Source organism: Gallinula chloropus, assembly GCF_964237585.1.
Source record: "Gallinula chloropus genome assembly, chromosome: 3".
Classification (NCBI taxonomy): domain Eukaryota; kingdom Metazoa; phylum Chordata; class Aves; order Gruiformes; family Rallidae; genus Gallinula; species Gallinula chloropus.
The window spans coordinates 9,846,524-9,867,343 of record NC_140087.1 but is presented as its reverse complement, the minus strand read 5'-3'; the positions used below and the strand labels follow the sequence as shown (position 1 = coordinate 9,867,343).

The 20,820-nt window shown below is 45.2% G+C and overlaps 1 protein-coding gene across 1 annotated transcript; it reads left to right on the top strand.

Annotated features, from left to right (window-relative positions):
- Window positions 1-6,323: 6,323 nt before the first annotated feature.
- CCN6 (cellular communication network factor 6) lies at window positions 6,324-20,820 on the top strand (the record flags this gene model as incomplete). The annotated part of the gene is given in 10 exon segments (XM_084262342.1): window positions 6,324-6,336; window positions 7,083-7,223; window positions 8,639-8,695; window positions 14,695-14,750; window positions 14,752-14,844; window positions 14,847-14,905; window positions 18,169-18,434; window positions 18,834-19,076; window positions 19,732-19,925; window positions 20,331-20,820. Coding segments are annotated over 10 exon segments (1,407 nt in total). The 3' UTR covers window positions 20,616-20,820.

The window sequence follows — 20,820 nt, the reverse complement described above, 5'->3', positions numbered from 1 at the left end:
AAGGGTAGACACTGGCAGGACAAGGGGGAATGGATTAAAGCTAAAGGAAGGAAGGTTTAGATTAGATACTAGGGGGAAGTTTTTTACAGAGATAGCAGTGAGGTGCTGGATCAGGCTGCCCAGAGAGGTGGTGGATGCCCTGTCCCTGGAGGTGTTCAAGGCCAGGTTGGATGGGGCCCTGGGCAACCTTGTGTAGATCCAGGCCTGGAGGTTGGTGGCCCTGCCTGTGGCAGGGGGGTTGGAACTCAATGATGCTTGGGGTCCCTTCCAACCCAGACCATTCTATGATTCCATGATTCTATGATCATGACTTTATTGAAGTTACAGGGCAGGGGCACTTTTTCCAGATGTAGATGTCAGAGCACATAAGGGCATTGGCATGGTTGTGCCTTTTGCCTCCTTCCCAGTGTTCACCAGTATGAAAGGACTCGTGACAGCGGACACATAAACTCCACAACTTTAAAAATGCCTGTGTTGGGTCACTTTTAGTGCCATATATTTCCATAGGCTCAGACTTTGGAGAAGAGATTATTTAGATTTCTACCTACTCCTCTCCTCTCTCTGACAGTGCACAGACAAAATGTGAAATAATGCAAATTGTTGCTGCCTCCAATTTCTTATTAAGGCAACTGTTAACCCACTGGCGGCAAGATGTATCATTTTATTATCTCTTTAAGCAGGTTAGCAGAACTGAGTGTGGGACTGCAAATGAGAAAATCTAACAAAACTCTTTTCCTTCATTTTACAAACTCATTTTTCCAGTATATGCATATATTTCCATTTTCTGTCTGTCCAGTTGTATGATAAGAGAAGCCAATTTACTATTTACTCCGTTCTCATGTTATTGGAGATTCTGAACATTGGTATGTACTGAAGACAGGACCCAAAGTTTCCCAGCTGAATCCAGCTCAAGAGGCAGCAATCTGCCTCTTTGTGAATGCTCTCTGACATGGTTGTATTCTGAAATGCTAAGTATATGAGTAATGTAAATACTTTGGGTATCACACAAAACACAAAAAGAAAGAAAAAAAGAAAAAAGAGGAAAATAAAAAGAAAAAAAAAAAGAAAAAGGAAAGACTAAGTTAAAGAGAAAAATCCAATACTCAGTTATCCAGGAGTTTCCATAAAACTGGAGAGCATTTCTGAGGATTTGGAAAGCATCTTTCTCTGCAGACCTACATGACAAACCACGTGTGTTGCCAAGTCCAGAAAATTATCAAGAATCTTGTGATCTTTGGTGGGATTTTTTTTTCTTCAAGTCTCAGTTTGTATGACTAAACAATTCCTTGACAAACCTGGCTTTCGTATTTGGAAAAAAATTGTAGGCCTTTGGCTGCAGAGCCAACACTGGAGATGAGAAGTCGAGAGACTGAGTAAACAGGAAGATAATAAAGATTTTTTTTTTAATTTTCTTTTTTTTCAAACCATGTGCTTTTCAGAAGAACTTTGTGAGTTTTGAGGTTTGTGGCATGATCGTTGAGTGCATTAATTTGGCAGTATCAATCCATGTTTGGGAGGATGCTGTTTTTCCTCCCCTGCATGCCAACACAGGACCACTGCTTGTGGGGATGAAGTAAAGGGACTTGAGCGATGCTCTGAGGACTCACAGGCCTGCAGCTCAATCATGGAGTTTTTTCCAGGCAAATTGTGGAGTTTTCTTGTCTTTTCAAGTTGGAGAACTGGTGTTCTGCTACTGTGGATGAAAAGGTGTATTGGGGCATCTAACTTGGGGGCAGCCCCTTCATTTTGAAGACAGGTTCCTCTTGGCCTGGCTCTGTCACAGAGTGAATTTTCTCCAGTTTTTTCAAATGAAAGAATAAAAGTGGCAATTTTTGGGGGTTTTTTTTTGGGGGGTGTTGTTTTGGGTTTTTTCTGTCTATTTTCCTGCAGTCTTTTCCTGTTTGGTGCAATTCCTGATGTGCATGCACCCCTCTCGTCTGGCCCTTGGGGATGGCAATGACAGAGGGGTGCAGGTGGTGTTTGGTGGCCCTCCCCAAAACACCTGCAGGGATAACCAGGAGCACGGTTGGTGGGGCACACACGGAGGAGAGTCCCATTTGCTCGGCCTGGTGCAGGAGGGGTAATGCCACCAGCTGTACATACCTGATAAAGTGAGAACATGGTCTCTATCTGCACCACCAAGTTCGAACACATACTAGATAAAATAAATTGCATTTATGAATTGCATTTTCTTCAGTATTTATAGGATCTGATCAAACCCCAAAACTTTTCTTCTGAAGCCACAGCGATGGTCACAGCAGAGACAGCTCTGGAGCTTCAGGGGCACTTCACAGCTGCATTTAAATTATATGTATTTCTATTCTTAGCCAAATTAACACATCGTTGCCTACATCTTTTCCCAGGTTGCCACTGGTCAGATGAAGAGTCTGTTTTACTAACCTATTTCAACTCTGAAAAGCATCCATTCATTATTAATATTTCTCATCTCCCAGCAAATTTGGAGCTTACACCTTCTTTACTTACTCAGCTTCTGCAAAAAGGTCTCTGGGGCAAATATCATCATAATTTCCTGCCTCCTTCTGACAGTACAAAGCAAGCTGCTAAATCAAGGGCAGTATGTGCTCCTCTTCTATAAATTGCCCCAGTGGCTTACTGGCAGCTGCCCAAAACCCTGGCTTGTGCCACGGGCACCCTCTGTATTACCAGCCCCCTGCCCACCCCAGGCCTGCCTCATCTCTCCTCTGGTGCTGCAGCTCTATGCCTTTCCCAGCATGAGGCACGTATAGCTCTGCTATAGGTGAGCCAGAGACTGGCAGAGAAAGGGCAACCCACCACCCAGCGCTAAGGCTCCCTGAGCTGGCACGCTGCCACCCATCACCCTTGGAAAACACACATGGTCGCCCTCCATGCTTGACAGTGTGACCGACAGTTGCTCAGGCTGTAGCTAACCAGCTTTTCCCTAGCAACAAAATGTTCAGAAGAAGGTTTCCTCATCCCCAGGGGGCACAGAAGAGCACCGTCCATGTCAGCCACCCTGTCCTTCTTTAGGCACAGCAAGCAGCAGTCTGTCTGAAAATCCTACCACCAACTGTCTGGGCCCAGCCACGCTAACGCTGCCTGTGTGAGGCACCACCAGGCCTCATGTGGAGTGGGAAAGTCGTCTCTCTGGGAGATCAGACTCCTGAGTTGGCGGTGCTTCAGGGAGGGAAGGGCAGTGCTCCCCCAGCTGCACGTTTCCTCTCCTACCTGCTGATGCTCAACGTGCGGCACCGTGCAGAGTGGAGTCACGTCTGGGAAAGTCTCTTGGCAAAAGCTCCCCTTGATTGTGACCCAAATTCTCAGTCCCCATTAAGTGATACCAGAGCTGTTGCTGCTATAAAAATAATTCTTCAGTGGTTGTCTCTCAGAGCTGCAGCTGTCCAAGAATATTCTAACAAAGCCACTTCCACGTTCGCTGTGATTTTTCCCCCCTGATTATCAGAAATTAGTTTCCTCCAAAATGGCATCAGTGATCCAAATGGTGAGAAATGTCAGAGCTGCTGGACTTGGTGCCCCATTGTGGGGCAGTGAGTCTCTCCTGTCTCCCACCAGCCACACCACCTTCTGCAGAAATAGCAGTTCTGCAGTGTGTAAGAACTTGGCAGGGCACAAAGGGGGGGTGTGAAACATCCCCTCTTCCCCCTAATACTACATTCAGCCAAAACTCCCCTTCTGCTCCCCTGTGAAGGAGAGCAACAACTCACAGTACTGCCAACCACACTTTGAGCAGACAAAACAGCCATCCTGAGAAACACAGGCTTTTAGAGTCTCCTGCCCATCTCACCAAGGCAGCTGTCTAGGAGAGCCTGGACAAAATCAGGAGCAGTGGTAATGGCATTCGAGTCAAACAGGACCATTTCACCTAGTGCTTCAAAATTATCGATGTGTCCCAATTAAAAGGAAGAGGAAAAGACAGAGAATGAAGAAAATATGATCCAGACACCTTTCTATTCCTTTCCCCTTAATTTTAAGGAAAGTGAGCATTTCTTAAAGAAAGAAACAGGGCACTTGGAAAAAACCTGCACCTTATGTGGCCTCCCATGTTATTGTGTAGCTGATGTGCAAGGTCTCTGCTGGGAACATGTCATTCCTGGGAACTGGTGGCAGGGCGATCCCAGGCTGGAGGGAATCTCTTGCCCAGAGCAGGGTTGTTCCCGGAGCTCACTCCATCAGAACTTAGGTGTGAGTTGAAGCACAATAAGAAGATTAAAAAGCTGATGGGGAAAAACTCACCATGAGAAAATGAGAAAGAAAATGTAGAAAAAAAAATGGAACAAGTCTTGCAGCCTGTGGAAGAGAAAGTGAATGGGAGAATTCCTTATGGCTTATAAATAATGCCTGGGATACATTCCTAGAGGAGTCAGGATATCAATATTGAGAAGGAGCAAGACAATCAAGTGGTTGAACTTCAGATTCAGGCAGACTGGGGATATACATTGGACTTGTTTACCCAGGGAAAGAGAATTTCTCAAATCCAGACAGAGTACTCTGCAGATAGAAGCTCTGTAGGTCAACAGGAGGCTTCTGCACCCAGGTCTGCAGCTACCTGGCTCATAATAAAATGCTCCAGGTACAATTAGATATGAGGATGTAGGAAACTCAGAGATTTTAAATTATGGGTCAAGTTTTAGGGCAGAAATCAGGAAGGATTCCCTTGTTCCTTCCTTGTGTTCATCCTTGCACAGCTGCACATACATAGTGTAAGCAGCTTGATGGAGCTGGGGATGTCTGCAACCCTCTGAATCCCCAGGTCTTGATGGGACTCAGCCCAAGCATTTAAGAAGAGCTCCTGTGTTCCTCTCTCACAGAGACAGAAGTTACTGGTCATAAGTGACTTTTGATGCCACTGAGTGCCTCAGCTTCAATTTTGTCCAATCAAGTTTGAACTCCTCTGCTACTCTCACTAGTTTTCTCCAATCTTCTGCAGTCCTCAGGCCAGGCTCCAGCCCTACAAATACTTAGGCACAAACCTTTATGTGGATCATATTGCCCCTCTGCAACTGTTCTGGCAGATGAAAGCATGTTGTGAAGGCTTTGAAGAGCAGAGGTCAGAGGTTCTGGAGTGCAGATGCTCTCAGTTGTCTTTATCATTCCAGTCCTATGGCATGATGAAAATACTAAAAGCTGATGTCCAATATTGGGGTATTTTTTTCCTGCATTGTGTGTGTTTCTTGTAAACGTTTCAGAGCAGCACAGCTGCTGAGGAGAACTGCAGCTGAAGCTGTTTACTCCCCAAGTGCAGTAATTTCTCCTGTCAGAAGGAAAGTAATGAAGGAGAATAAACCCAGGTAGTTTCAATAGCAGTAATTGCTAGTGAGACAGCATCAAACTGCAGCACTGCTGTTCAGAGACCTGCTCTGGCCACTGCCAGGGACATGGCTACATCCTCATTGCCCGGTGCTCACTCTGATTTCACATCAGGCATGGGTTTCTGATCCCTATGGGCCTCTCATGCCATGGGCTTAGCCCTTTTCTTACGTGACTAGTGATTTTAGCTCTCAGGTTGATGCTTTAAGAGAGCGGGGTGAGCCCAGTTATCTTTAAGCCCAGTTTGTTTCAAAGAAGTACCCATTAGATGCTCTGAATGGTTTGTCACCTTTGGAAAGTCATGCAAACATGTCCCACCAGGACAGATCTCCGTGTTGCCACAGCAACTCTGTTTGTAGGACCCCAGCTAGACATTTTAAAGATGTACTGGGTACCCATGAAGGGCTGACAGTCACATAGACATGCCTGCAGTGCACACTAGAACACAAAAGTTGGTCACTGCCAGATGACTATAAAACTGATTGAATAAAGTGAATTTTAATTATAGTAATTTCCTGATTTCATACACAGTAGGAGACTCTAGATCCCGCCAGCAGAAGGTACATGGAAAAATGATCAGGTGTGTTTTAGCCCCAGAGGCTGCCTCTCCACTACAGTAAAACAAACTAGAGACCGTTACCTGGCCCTGAGGCCAGCAGATGCAGCACCATCATATCTGCACTGCTAAATTCACTTACCCCCCAAACTGGACCAGTGTCTCCACCCTAATAGCTGAGAAAGGTGCCAGACCCAGGCCAGCCCTGAACTGTGTCTGCAGAGCATGAGTGACCCAAGGTCCAGCATCTCTGAGGAAATGTCCAGGCTGGTCCAGTGCTTTGAGGATGCCTGGAGATGGTGCAGGTTGTGCAAGGAGCCGAGGTCTTATGACCTGTACATGACCTGCTCAGTTTAGATGGTGTGGCCACCCTGCCTGAACCAATGTGACTTTTCATCCTCCCCTCCAGCCTCCTCCACAGCCAGGCAAAGTTCATGCTGCACATGTATGTGTTTGAACAATGCGGATACTAAGTGAGACCACTGAGATTTTAATGGACAGTTGAGCTTTAGCCCTCCATATCTGTGTAGTTACACGCTCTGGGCTATGCCTGTGAGACTGCGCTTGCCCACAGCGTAGGGCTGGGGTGCGTGTTCCGCAGCTCAGTTAATGTCACCTTCTCCCTACTGTCATAACTCAGGCTGGGCATCAGTCGCTCACCCATGCATGGTTGCCCCGGGCTGTCTCCCAGCACACCACGACCTTGCCTTGAATCAGATACATGACTCAGGGAAGCATTTCTGCCTGGGTTCTCCATTATCACAGCAGGTCCAGCTGCAGGCAGGGCAGGACGAAGTTCTCTGGCAGATTTTGAATGAGTCCGTTGTGGGGAAGAATGTTTGGTGTGGGAAAACCTCTCAAGTACGGACTAGATAGGACCTTTTTCCTGTTGTTTCTGCTGTGGTTTCCCTTAGCTGCCTGCTGGCTTTCAGAGAGGAAACATGCCTAAACTTTGACACAGTGATAAGAGTTGTGGTGTGAAGCTGGACAAGACTATTGGAAGAACAGAGCAAGCTGCCCGCTGTGAATTTACCAACTTGTCTAAAAATCATACTTCCAAGAGAGTAGTTCTGCCTTCTGCCATTGCCTGCAGTTGCAACAGCATCTTCTAGAGCAGGCCTTTTGTTTTTTCATAGAAAAAAGATCCAGTTGCCAGTTTAACTAACCTTACCTGGGTGCCTCAGTGAAAAACACTCGGGGGCTCCTCTGTTGAATGTAGCCTGTGGCTATGAAAATGGAGGCCAGAGAGCTCGTTTCTTCTGTTCAGAGGAAACAAGAAACACGAGCATATTCAAAATCATTGGAGGCTTGAGTCAGAATGATGGTAATGAGCATATCCTTCGTGCTCAGAGGCTCTCTGGTAAGTAGTTCTCTCTTCTTAATTTTTCCTTTTTTGAAAGCTTCTTCATGTTGAAAGGGAGGAGGGGGTGTTGCTCTGGGCACAGCTGTGGAGCAAGTGCTGTCTGGGTAGCTGCAGTTTGTTTCTCCTGTGACTGGACATTGAGTGCTGCTGAGGGGCATTCCCTTCTCATTGCCCCTCATGTAGAGCAAGGAATCAAAAGGACCTTTCAAAGTCATCAGGACCATGGGCTGGCCCCAACTGCCTGTGCCACCCTCCATACCTATGTCTCTGCTGTGGTGCCAGCCCCAGAAACACAGAAAGCAATGACAGAAGGGACTGTGAAACCACTTGAGGACATCTAAGCAGAAAGTTTTACATTGCACCCGGTCACCTGAGCTTTGGGCATCATTATTTGTGTTTGGTTTGGATGATTCTGCCAGAGAGATGCCTAGACACGAAAGGGGCACTCCTCTGACCAGATGTCATCCCAAGCTCCCTGTATGGCCACCAAAGAGAAAAGGTACAGAGGTACTTCAAGGACATCATTCATCTTTTCTGGAGGATGAAATCTCCATTTGAAGAAATTACCTGCTCCATGGAAGTGCCTGTTGCACTCCAGAGGCAGAAGGGGTCCCTAGCTGACATGCAGCTGTCCTTTTCAGAGTCCAACTAGGGGAATCTGCCCACAGAAATGCAGAGACCTGCCGCTTCTCTCCAGATATTGCGTTATAGTTCATCCTCTGTTAATTGTTTGTGTCTAATAAGAGTTTGTCTTGCTTGAGATAATCACCAATAGGGTCTTCATAGGTTAAAGGGTCTCTTAGTGCCCTGGTCTTCTTCCCCCAGAAAGTCTCTCTGGAGCCTAGACAAACATACATGGCAGATAATCTGTTAGCCTTGGTTGGAAACCCCCCAACCATTTTCTCTCAAAAGGAACCTTTCCTCCTTTTGTTGTTGGAAGATGCCCACAGGAGCAGGACACTGCCTTCACTGCAGCCAGTTTACACTTTTGGTGAAGTGGATTCTGAGGCAGGGCCGCAGCCTTGGGCACAAGCTGCCTGGATGGGGCCCTGGATTGACTGGACTCCCCAGGAAACGTCAGGGTTGCTGCTGGCTTCTGAACTCCTTTAGGAAAGCAGACACATCTCTGATGGAAATAAAAACCCCAAGCAACTGCTGTCAGTTGTCAGGGTTTTTTTTTTCTTTATTTTAAACAAACATTTAATTTTTTAAAAAATCCGACAGATGGCAGGGCTGTACCTGATGAAGTCTGAGCACTTCTCCAATGAATTTAAGGTGGTCTGTAAGAGTTTAAAAGACAAGAATTGAAGGATCCATGCATTATTGAGGATATATGAAAGAAAACCTGAATATCTTTCTTGCTTTTAATTTAATTGGAAGAGTTTTCTTCTCTTTTCCTAATTTCTTCTTAGCTTTGGAGTATGGGGCCGTGCCTGGTTTATCCAGAGGCTTCCTGGGTATCTGTGCAGGTACCTCCAGGGTATTCTTCCTCTGGTGATGGGTCAGAGGGTGAGATGCAAGGCCTCTCCCCCTTCCAATTTACATTCCTCTGGTTTTGCTTCTGGCCACCACATTGTCCCACCAACAGTCAGCACCATGTGGGGATACAGAATTGTGGCAGATAAAGTAACGTGACATCTCTGAGTACTGAATTTCACGTAAACAATACGGAGACTTCTGTAGCTACCAACAGGTCGTGAGTCAGTTATAGAAAATGGTAATGAAATAATCCTTTCTGCAAAACAGAGCTGAGAGCCTTGGATCTCAGACACATTATTCACTTGTTTATGTTTGAGCAGTCCTGTGGGCTTTTCCTGATCGGAGATGACTGAGCCAGGCATAATTGTTCACTAGGAAACTTCTGCCTTAACCCTTTCCTCCTTTGTGCTTCCTCCCCCCTCCATCCATGTGGCAAACCAGGTTTGCACAACCTGCCAGCTGAGCCCTGCCTGCCATCTCTTCTCCTTCCTTCAGTCTAGAGGTGGTGGACACTTTACATGGACCAAAGCATTGGGATGAAGTGAATGGACACAGATGTGCAACAGAGGTGGTTATTTTAATTTTCCTTGATGATTTACAGGGAATGCTGCTGTAGTCAAGAAAAAGGAATGGTAACTGTACAGCTGAATTGCTGGGGCGGTCAACCCAACACAACTCAGTAACATTTTCTTGCAAGCTAGGCAAGCTTGGAAGCCCTCTGGAGAGTTTTGAGTCAATGTGGGGTTTTGCTTGGATGTTTTATAGATTTTGATGCTTTTTTCTATAGAGGAAACTGAAAAGAAACCAAATGTGGGTGTTTAAACTGAGCTTCCCATGGTTTTTTGCACTCTTTCATGCACATATGATGAGATGAGATTCTTAGGTAGAAAAATACTGTCACAGTGTTCTCCCTACCCATGCGATAAAGAGACATGGATTTTTTCTCTTGGATACTTCATTACCTTTTAGAGCCTGAGAGAGACAGCCTGAGCACTGGGGCGAGAAGGCATTTATTCCCTTGCTGAAATCCTCCCTTACCAGAGCCTGAAGACAGGCTGTCACCAGATGTGATGTGCCCACCCAGCGTTTACTTTTTGGACTCCCCCCCCCCAACAGTTCTGCAGTTTCTGCTATTTTTAGTGGACCCATTCAATGAAGGAGAGAAGTGGAGGTGATCTTTGTACACAAGAAGAGAGAAGTGGAGGTGACGGCACCAGAGGGAAGGAGAGGGGCAAGCGCAGCTTCCCTTCCCATTGCCAGGGGGTTTTCAGCCTTTGAAAAACAAGCACCAGATTCAGCCAATTTACGTGTGCCTCCAGGTCTATAGAGAGCATCATATACTTTCCCAGTAGACTGAAGAGCTCGGTTTGTCTTTTGGATGGCTTTGTGCCAGAAGAAATCTGGTGATAGCAGTGGGAGTACACCAATAGTTAGGCAGGATGTTTTTTAAAAGTTTAATAAAGTATGTATTTGGAATAAAATTTAAAAATTTTTTCCCAGCTGGTGGTTTGGGGAAAAACACAACTCTTTTTGTTCTCTCTCATGTCTCCCCCTCAAGGAAGGTTTGGGTAGGACGTTGGCTGGGACCTTTATTTTCATTTCCACGGGGAACGTTTTTTAGCTGGCACGCTAACTACATGTGTAAACAGCCCTGGAGTTTGGGAAGCTGCTTTACCATTTCCTCCTACAACTAACAATGGAAACCCTTTGAGAATCACACAAGCCTCAGTGGAAGTTCGCCTGTCTCCTGACACGTGGGATTAGACACTGTGCTCAAATATTTACCCTGACGGCGCTCAACCCCCGAGGAGCAGCCGGCTGCGTGCTCTGCGAAGCGCAGGCACAGAAAGGTAGCAGAGGATGGAGCTGCCAGCATTGGGGTGCTCGTACAGCCAGGCTGTGAGGAGAAAAGCTGCTTCGTGAACAGGGTTTGGGCTGATCCCAGTTTATTCTGTCACAGTGAATTCAGCATCAAATCGAAACGAGAAAGCGGAGCCGCTGCGCTCTACGCAGAACTGGCCGATTGCAGCGTGTAATAGGTTAGCTCAGCACAGTTAGGCTTCTTTCCCTTGCGTGGTGGGTCCCCAATTTGTCTTCATTTCTATTCCTGTCTCTGCCTTCCCTCTTTCTGATGTGTATTTTAAAGTCTGTGCCTCCCCGGATTGAGTGCAGCGAGTCTGCCCCACAGAGCTGGGCAGAATGCAGGTTAGGCCTGTTCAACACGTATAGGTATTTTTAAATGGTCTACTAACAAGGAAAATGAAAGCTCATTCAACTTAATTCTGTGAGGTTTTTGTTTCACATGGTTGACTGTCATGGAAAGATGAATCATTTCAGGGATGTGTCCTTAGGAGTACAGTCACCTCACAGCATCTTTTCCATGTGTGAGGTCTGTTAGAAGAAAATATAAACAACTACCTGCATAGGTCAGTTCTGAAAAAGGGACCTAGACATCTTAAATCAGCCTGTAAATATCTTCATAAACCAGGTAGTGTGTTACAGCTCTGAGAAGCTTTATGAATTAGTTTGAAAGCAGATGGCAGCTGCAACAGCAGCATGCTGGGAAATGCATTACAGGTTCCTTGTACAAAGAGTTTCTGCAGCGGTCAGTGTTGCACATGGCCTTGCTGAAGTGGTTATGAAGGACAACAGGAGTCTCTGTTTGTCCCACTGGTGATACCCCTGTCCACCTCAGGAGAAGTCCCTTACTCAGCTGCACTGAGGAACATGTGGTGCTCCATGAGGAGAGGTATGGAGCCTTTTTGAGTGTGACTCATGTCTGAAACACAAGTTGAAGAGAAGCAAGCATGCCCCAAATTTACAAAAGTTGAGCATCTGACCAGCCAGGAAGGGAAGCACCTCACGAGAGCTCATCAGTGGTCGTGGGTCCTCTGCAAAGACCATCGCAGTGCACAGCCTGAGTGACCCAGCAGGGAACATCACCACACGCTTGAGCATGGCTTAGCCCAGGACCTGGGGCATGCCATGCTGCCTGGGAGCAGACCACTGCTCGCAGCAGAGAGATTTCTGTGCCTCAGTGTGCCCAAACTGCCATCAATAGCAAGCACACCTCTTGGTGAAGTCCTTTGGTGGGTTTGGAGCCTTTGGAGGAAGGCAGTTTCTTTGCAAATGCAAGGGAGCAAATAGCATGTGAGACAGGGAGAGCCAAGGGTAATATGTTGTCACATAATGTGCCTATTTCTTTTTACTCATCTTTTTTTTTGGGGGGTTTTTGAGCAAAGAGACACAGACAGGAGGTTTGACTGACTGAAAGAGAGCAGTTTCTTTGCACAAAGAACAAGAAAACAAGACAACATTTTAAAACCTGCCTGCCCTGGTCTGTACCTGGGACTGACACCCTGTTATTAGGAATGACCGAACTCAGCCCTGGCTTTGCTGAATTTAGACACAACAACTCCACCAAGACCAGTAGGAAGTCTTTAAAATCCTGGCTGGTAACAAATATCAGAAGAATTCTGCAGTTTTGTCTAAGAGAGGGTATCGTGTTAGAATGCATAGTTATATTCATTTATGAGTTTAGATCTCATACTTTCCCGTCCCTTAAGACAATGGATTTACATGGCATATTTCACAGACAGGGAGATGATTTTTTGGCACCAAAGAAATGCGTGCAGTACATAGAGATCACTAAATGTACATCCAAACAACATTTCCCTTCAGGGAAGTATTAGAATGGCACCAGATAACACAGCAATTTGAGTTCAGGAAATGAACGATGCTTCGTGTAATCAAATCTGCAAGGGAGATTTGGCATCAAGGATGCATACAGAAAAACTATTGCTGAGTCTGGACATGACATTAAGAACATTAATTTTTAAGTTGTGGGGAATCACTAAAGATCCATAGGAGAGGAAAAGGGCACACAGCCTCCATTTATTTAAATCAGAGCCAATACTAGCAGAGATAGACTAACACTCAGTCAAAGTGTTGGTGCATTATTTATGAAAAGGAGTTAGTGTTGGGCCTTTGAGGCTCCTTATGAAATACACTCAAGGTTCGGTACTGCATGTACTGCAAGCTCCAGACAGCCTCAGTTAATGCCTTTGCTTGGGACAGGCAGTGAAGGCACATTACTGCTTTGGAGAACAGAGTCTGACTAGTCAGAGTGCTCCTCCTAGGAGCAGGCCCTTCCTGGACAGAAGCAGCATGCTAGTTACTTTGCACACAAGTGGGCAACCATCCAGCCATGTAAAATCACATTTAAATGTGTTATACCACCAGAATGTCTTCCTCAAGGAGGAACATTCCTCCCACCCACCCCTCCCAAACCCATCGTTTTCTGTCAATCAGCGTAACTGTGCTCAAACCCCAGTTTCAAAGTCACACTCTCTGATCCTGAAGATGCTGTGTTCTCCAGGTGAATTCAAAACAGAATATACACCATGCAAAACAAATGGATAATCCTACAGGAATGTGTTTCTCTTGTTTCCTGAGAGCAGGGACGGTTATCCACAGCTGAGCAGGCTTTGGCAGCTCACACAGAGCATTCACCAGGCCTGCGCTGGCCACACACTTTATTTCTGCAAGACAAAGAGAAACAACACATTTCAAACAAAAACCTGCAGCCCAAGGAGTAGAAGAATGGATGTCCTAGTCCCCTGACCATCCTCACTTCTTCCAGGCTGAAGCAAGAAAGGGTCTGCAGTAAAAAACTACCTGGGATCTCCTCAGACAGCATGCATTGCTCATTATTATCACTCCAAAAGGCTGCCAGGAGAGGTTTGGCAGTCTCTACCCTTGGAAATTTTTCAGACCCAAACAGACAGAGACCTGAGTCACCTGGTCTGATTTCAGAGCTGACCCTGCTTGAGCAGGGGTTGGGCTAGAAACCTCCTGGGTCTCTTCCAACTTCAACTCTCCTCTGATCCCATGAAACAAGCTTTTGAAAAGTATATAGAAGAGATTTTTGAGAAACCTAGGTGCTACATTCATAGGCTTTTAATGGGAAACACACGGCTTGAGTCAGACCTGGTCTGCCCAGATGCACACTCGGTGTAACATCACTGAAGTTCACTGATCTGCAGCATCTGCTTGGCACCTGGGAATTGTTTGGGCTTTATGTTGAAGTGTGTGTCAAAGCTAAAGAACAACAGTTTTCCAGTGGTTTCAGTGGGCTGCACAAGACTTTGAAAGGGCAGTTCAGGATTCATTTGCTACCACTGAGGACATGCAGTGCTCTGAGATGGGGAGCAAAGCAGAATTGCTGGGACTGGATTTGATTCCATACTCCTACCACTGCCTCCATCTGCATGCAGCTGCTGTGTGAGCGTGGGCTTTGGCAGCCTCCCCTAGTAACTTCTGGACTTCATAGGAGGTGATTGACTGAGGACAAACACAAAGGAGCATCCACCAGGGCACCACTGCCATGGTACCCTGGACACCCTCACTTAGCCTAAAAATCAGGCACATCACCTTCATAGTATTAGGGAGGAGGAGATTTGGACAGTCTGGTGTTTAATCGGGGTGGAATGGCAGCAAGACAGAGCACCTACCTCAGGGAGAAGTACAAACATTATAGTTTGGGTTTCCCCATCAGGATTCCATGGAAAGAAGTAGTGCAGAATATGAACCAGCATTACAACACATCATAGCTTCTCTTTCCCTATTTAGAGAACATACCCTGACGGAATTAATTTTGATGCCATGATTCTGCAAGGCACAATACATTAGAAACTGTGAGACACTCCACTTTCTCTGTCTCAAAAAATACACACACTCAGAGCTCTGCTCTTCCCAGTTCAGAAATCCCTGTGCTATGGGCTTAAAGGGAAGTTAAAAATAACACCACGCTTCCAGCAGCAAGATTTTAAGAATCTGATGTCACCCCACCCGACCTCAATTAAGTTGGGCAGAATCTGCTGAAGCAGCTGGATGGGATCAAGCAGGGTGTGAAAATCTGTATTCGAGCGGCGGGCAGCGAAGAGAAGATGGGTTGGAAATTTCAGCGTGAAGCTGGTTCTGTGTGAAGCGGAGAATTTCAAGTGTGAATGCGTGTATGTGTTCGTGCATGTGCTGGGGAAAAGTAGGGTTGGCAAGGGAGACAGAGGAGAGCTTTGTGTTCAGTGCTTCCTCCGACACAGCTCAGCCTGTTCCCTATCTCCCGGTTTCACTTCTGAATGTGCAGGAACATGCGGTGGCTCCTTTTCCCCACCATCTTCATCATCCCTTGTACGCAACAGGTAAGTTCATTGAAAAAGAAGAAAAGGATTTCTCCCTTCCTTACCCTGTCCCGGTTTAAGGTGTTTATTTGCTTAATGACAAAATAAATCTCAGAGAAGCAAATTCCTCATAAAGAATAAGGAGCCGTTCCCTACCCCTGAGTAAATTTCTTTTGCAGTTTATTTAGTGCATCAGTCTTGGTTTCGGCTTTTTTTTCTTCTTCTCTCTAATTTGTATGTGAATATGATTCGGTAGGAAAAAAGTATGTTAGGGGAGCTTAAATTGTCAGTGACCTTGTGCTTTTTTATTTATTTATTTTTTAAATAGAAGCACAAATGGTTGTCTGAAGCAGTGAGAAAATAAACATCTTGCCCATGGTCATATATACACCATATATGTATATATATACACACAGTGATCTGACTCCAGGCTAGTTTTACAAATGAGAAAGGCACCTGGGTTGTGTTATGCTTTGTCTCTGGTAAGAAAATTTTAAGTGATAGTTTTTGCTGAAGGTATTTGTGTCAAAGGCCAATTTCATTATTTAGTTGCTTAACTCTGAAAACGCACTGTATGCCTACAGAGGGTATTTCTCCTTTACCATCAAGATGAATGGAGAATTTTCAAGTGACTGTCTCCCTCTGCTAGCTTTTGGAGTTTTCAAAGCCGGACTCAGGTAGCTGAACATTGGCAATAACACACTGCCTGTTACTGCTACTTGCTTATCTATGCCACACAGACCTGGTTCAGTTTTTGCAGCAGAAGAAAATGAATGACAATACATGAAGGGCTCCTACACAATGGTGTCATTTTTTATTCTGCCCATAGGATCAGGAAAAGTATGCGGTGGGCTTGTGTGATAGGGATAGCTTTGGTAGAAACACTAGGGAGCAAGAATTAGGAAAATATTTGGCCTGTAAACTTTGCAAACAAACATTAAATTTGCCTCTATAACTTAATGGATTTTTTTCAGATTCCTCAGTAATTCCACAGTTAAAACCATCAGGTAGTTGCCTAATCGTGTTCTTCTCACTGGGAAACTTTGTAGTCCCACATGTTTCTGTTGACATCTTTCCCTAAAAGAAGGAAAGAAAACTCGGTTGCTCGGGTAGAATTCTGTAGGTTTAAAGCACATCTGAATTTGTACTACAAATTAAACACACTGGTTGAAGCACACAGATTATTTCCTGCCACACACGCCCATTTTGAAATGCGATATCTGATTTAAGCCACACAACCTCCTGGAAGTGGCACATGGCCAAATTCCTAACAATGATACTCTGCTTAAAAAGAGGAGAGAAAAGTAAAGCAGCCAGAGAGTTACCAAAAGCAACCATACAGTACTGAACACTGCTAAATGTATAGAAACACCTGTGGGTCTTGTTTCCAGAACAAGGCTTTAAGCAGCTTTACACTCCAATGCACGTGTTCGTCAAATTAACAGTACGGTTTATAGGAAAGGCTTAGCTGCCTAAAAAAATAAGTAGACTTAAGTTAGTTGCTTCCATATTATTGCTGCACTTTGGTAAAAAGGATTAGAAGAAATCCTTTATCGGGAAATGATTAACAAAATAACACATTTATGAAACTATCTTCTGCACACTGCATGAAATTGTTTAATATTCATTTATTAAATCAATTGCCTCCGCAAATTAATATGTATCTTAAAAACCATTCAGCCCTAGGAACTTGAAAGCTACTACTTTGGAGCTTCATTAGTAGCTGTGGATTAAGATATTGTAAGTATAGTTGTAAATGACCATGAAGAATGAAAATTAGTGGTAGAAAAAAGCCTTTTAAAAGGTCATTTACTGCTGCATGCAATTAGGCCAGCTCAATTATGCTGCAAGAACTTTCATGGCATATGACAAATGAAATGCTGAATTCTGCGGGTACTCTCAGGTTGAAAGTTGGACTGAAAGGAAACCCAGCAGAACAACCCCTTCCCCAGCCTTCCCTCAGTTTCTCTGCTGGGGTGGTTTCTACATCACTAGCCGTCTGCAGTTTGGAGGAACAGGGAGAGACTCATAGGTGGGGCTTCACATGCCCAGAAAAAAATAGAGGATGTATATACTCTTTTTTTCCTGCAAGCTAGGTGCTGTTTGCTGGCATCTGACAAGGGGCTGGATCTTGTCTTTCCCTCTCGCTCTTCAGGCAGTCAGTGTTGCTTCATGAGAGCAGATCCCAAGCCTTACAGAGTGCTAGTGACCAAGCATCGTGTGCGCCTCCGCTTAACGATGGACTCAGTCATCCGCGATGAATAACTATATCACAATCTGCATTTCTGCTGAAATCAGCAGGAGGGGAAGATTTATGGTGAAGATCTAAACTGTTATGTTCTAGATGTGGTTCTTAGGGAAAAAAACCCAAACAGATAGCTATATCTTATCTCAAACTGATCATTTCATACTCCACACTGACTTCATCTTCCCCTTGCTTCAGAAAAACCAATCCATCAAGAATTACTTAGGGCTTCTTTCTCTTGAAAAGAGAGAGAGACACACACACACACAGAGGCACAAAAAGACAGACCCAAATTCTGAAGCAGTATGGAAAACTGTACATTCTGGCTAGATCTTGACTTCCTACTGCTGATACAAATCTCTTGCAAAGATAGCTCTTTGCCCCTTGAGCCTGGGATTCAACGAACACTTACTCATGCAAACAGACTCCTAGAAAATGACCTAAGCTCAGCACCACTACCAGCCTCCCTTACTCAGCTTTGTGGAAGAGAATTTGTAAATGTTGTAATGCTCCTTCCCAAACAGCGACTCCCATTTTGGAGGAAAAATAACACTCACAAGAGGTTTACTATTTTAAAAGACCTTTGCTGTAAGAAGCAGCACACAGGGCAGCGGCTGGCTATCCAACAGTGGGAGGAATCAAAAGCTAATTAATTTGATAGGACATTTGTGGGAAGGAATATTTAAAATTGACACGGTCTGCTCTAAAACACTTTCTTTCTACTTTAGATCTGCTACAGGTTTTGTTCTATTGAAGGTAAAGGAAGGACCAACAAATTGTGTTTCATCCAAGTGGTGGGCCAGGCTCGCTGGCGGAATGACACCTCATTGCATGCCAGTGACTCCTGAAATTGGTCCCCTGTCTACTACCTAAACCTCATAGCTTCTTGCCTTTTGGATCCTGTGGGATGAGAAACATGAAGTGCCTTCGTGCAACCTCCTAGTTTTTCCTTCTATCCCAATTTCATTTTATGCTATCCCAGCCTCACATGATGCACTCGGTTCTTAAAATATCCCGCTGTGTGTAAGTTTTCCCACAGCCCACCAGTGAAGCCTGGAGAAAAACCTTCAGAAACCAGTGAGGTCCACCAGCGCAAGGAGGTTTGTCACTGGCCATGCAGATGCCCGCCTGTGCCAGCCTGCACCCCTGGGGTAAGCCTGGTGAAGGACGGCTGTGGCTGCTGTAAGGTCTGTGCCAAGCAGGCGGGAGAGACCTGCAATGAAGCAGACATCTGCGATCCCCACAAAGGCCTCTACTGTGACTACTCGGAAGACGAGCCTAGGTATGAAACAGGCGTGTGTGCATGTAAGTTGTTCTTCCATGTTCCTTTCTTGAAATCCAGGAGTTTGGGAGCATGCAGCTGAGTGGTTTGGGGGGGGGGGAGCTCTGCTTGTTGGTGCTAGGCAATTTATCCTAATTTAGTCCTCTGTTGTCAGAGAAGCTGAGAGTAGGGCTAGGACTGTCTTTAAACCAACCTGCATACACATTAGCAAAACCAGCTCATTGTGCACAAGCTTGTTACTTGGAGATGTGTTGATGACCCATTTAAGGTTAGGTTAAGGTTACCACTGGGCATACATTAAAGAATAGGTGCTTGGGCTGGGAAGAATGCAAGGCTGTGGGTGCAGTAAAAGCTGGTTGCATTTTCACACTCTGTAAGCAGGAACCACTCCTGTGTTAGTAACTGTTGTTTACCATTTGCAGATCTGGTAGCTGTAGGATGTGAGGTCAATGGAGTTTTCTATCTTAACGGGCAGACCTTCCAACCTAACCCACTTTATACGTGCCTGTGCATCAGTGGTGCAATTGGATGTACACCTATATTCACGCCAAGATTAGCAGCAAGTCCCCGCGCCAGGGTCATGGGCAGAAAGAAACCCAGACAATCCACCTATGGCCCAGGACAGCACAAGCAGCTTCAATCAACAAACTACAGACTGATGTCTGGTATGCCTGGCTACACTGGTAAACCTTTCTGTACATGAGCCCCACTGCATTTCACATCCCTGGCTCCTGCAGCCAGGCAGGCAGCACGCTGGCAATGTCTCCGTTCTTGCTGGGGGCCCTTGCCAGGGTGACTGCCCTGTCCCAATTACCCCTCTTACTCTTAGGTCACAGATTCTTTTCTCTAAACATGATGAATATGAAAAGCAAAAAAAAGCTTTTTGGCTTCTCACCAGGGAATTGGCCAAAGCAACCTTCAACTCATCTTTCTGCAGAGGTTTGCTACCCATCAGATCAGACCAATTACGGCTGCTGGTGGACAGCCAGCTACTTTGCAGCCTGGGAGCCGCCTCACTTTCTCCTGCGCTGTGGTAGTAGGGAGTCCTGGTTTCCACATATGTTAGCATGTCACAGGCCTCTACATTCAACAGAGAACAGAAAAAGTATATAAATTGTCTTAGTGGCTTTCCTTGAAACCACAGAATTTCAGGTCACTGCAAGGACAGTGCTCCCCCCAGTTTCTTCTGAGTCTGATCAAAAGTGTCCATGAGCTTGCCCATGCAGCCCTGCCAGGGTGAGCTGGTACTCCCTTTCACCTCATCTCTGCTCTGCTGTTAAGGCTGTAGTTCTTTCACTTCTCTCACTATTGCTGTGTTAGCTTACAGAAGCTTACCCCTAGTTCTGAAGAAAAAGTGCCTAGTACAGGCGACGCCCTGGACCCCCTGCTCCAGGACCTGTGGCATAGGCATGTCCAGCAGAGTCACCAACGACAACAGAAAATGTGAAATGAAAAAGGAAAAGAGATTATGCTTCATCCAGCCTTGCCTGACCAATATACTGAAGACTGTAAAGGTATTTTCTAATACAAAAATTACCTCCTAACAGAAAATTAAAATCTTGGCAGTCACAGAAAAATGGATGTACTAACAGCTACTATAAGTGACTTTTTAAAAGGGTTTTAAAAATAACTCTTCTGTTTTCTACTTCCAGTCTTCACATTTCTATAGAATGCTAGACACATGCAATTTCAAACAAAAGAATGTAATGTCCTGAAATAAACATGCTGCTAGTGCTGTCCCGGTGCTGCTCAGTCACTCAGAAAATATTTTCTAGTTGTTGACTGATGAAAGAAAAATAAGACAGCTTTCACAGGAGTAATTTTCAAGATATTTCTATGTAAATGCTGCAATTTTTTTTCTTACATGTCTGGTTTTTAATGTATAAAACCTCAGGCTTCTTTCTGTTTTTATATTAAAGATTCCAAAAGGAAAAACATGTCAACCGACATTCCAGCTTCCTACAGCAGAGAAAATCCTTTTTTCTGGGTGCTCAACTACTCAGAGCTACAAACTAACGTTCTGTGGGGTGTGCAAGGACAAGAGGTGCTGCATACCTAACAAATCCAGAATGATCACAGTAGAGTTTGAGTGTCCCAACGAAGGCTTCTTCACGTGGAAGATGATGTGGATAACATCGTGCGTGTGCCAGAGGATCTGCAGTGCGCCGGGAGATATGTTTTCTGAGCTCAAAGTTGTAAGATGAGTTACACCACTGACTGTACCATCCTGCGAGCGCCACAGCACGTTCACACCCTGCAGAGCTAGCCTAAGCCCCTGCCACAGCAGTGTTTCTAGTGAAACTATGTAGGTGAATATTCATTTTTAAAATAGCACCTGGAAAACGCCAGTGAGACTGCATCTTTCCAAACTTACTGGTGTTATATTACGTGGAGATACACTCTCTAAAA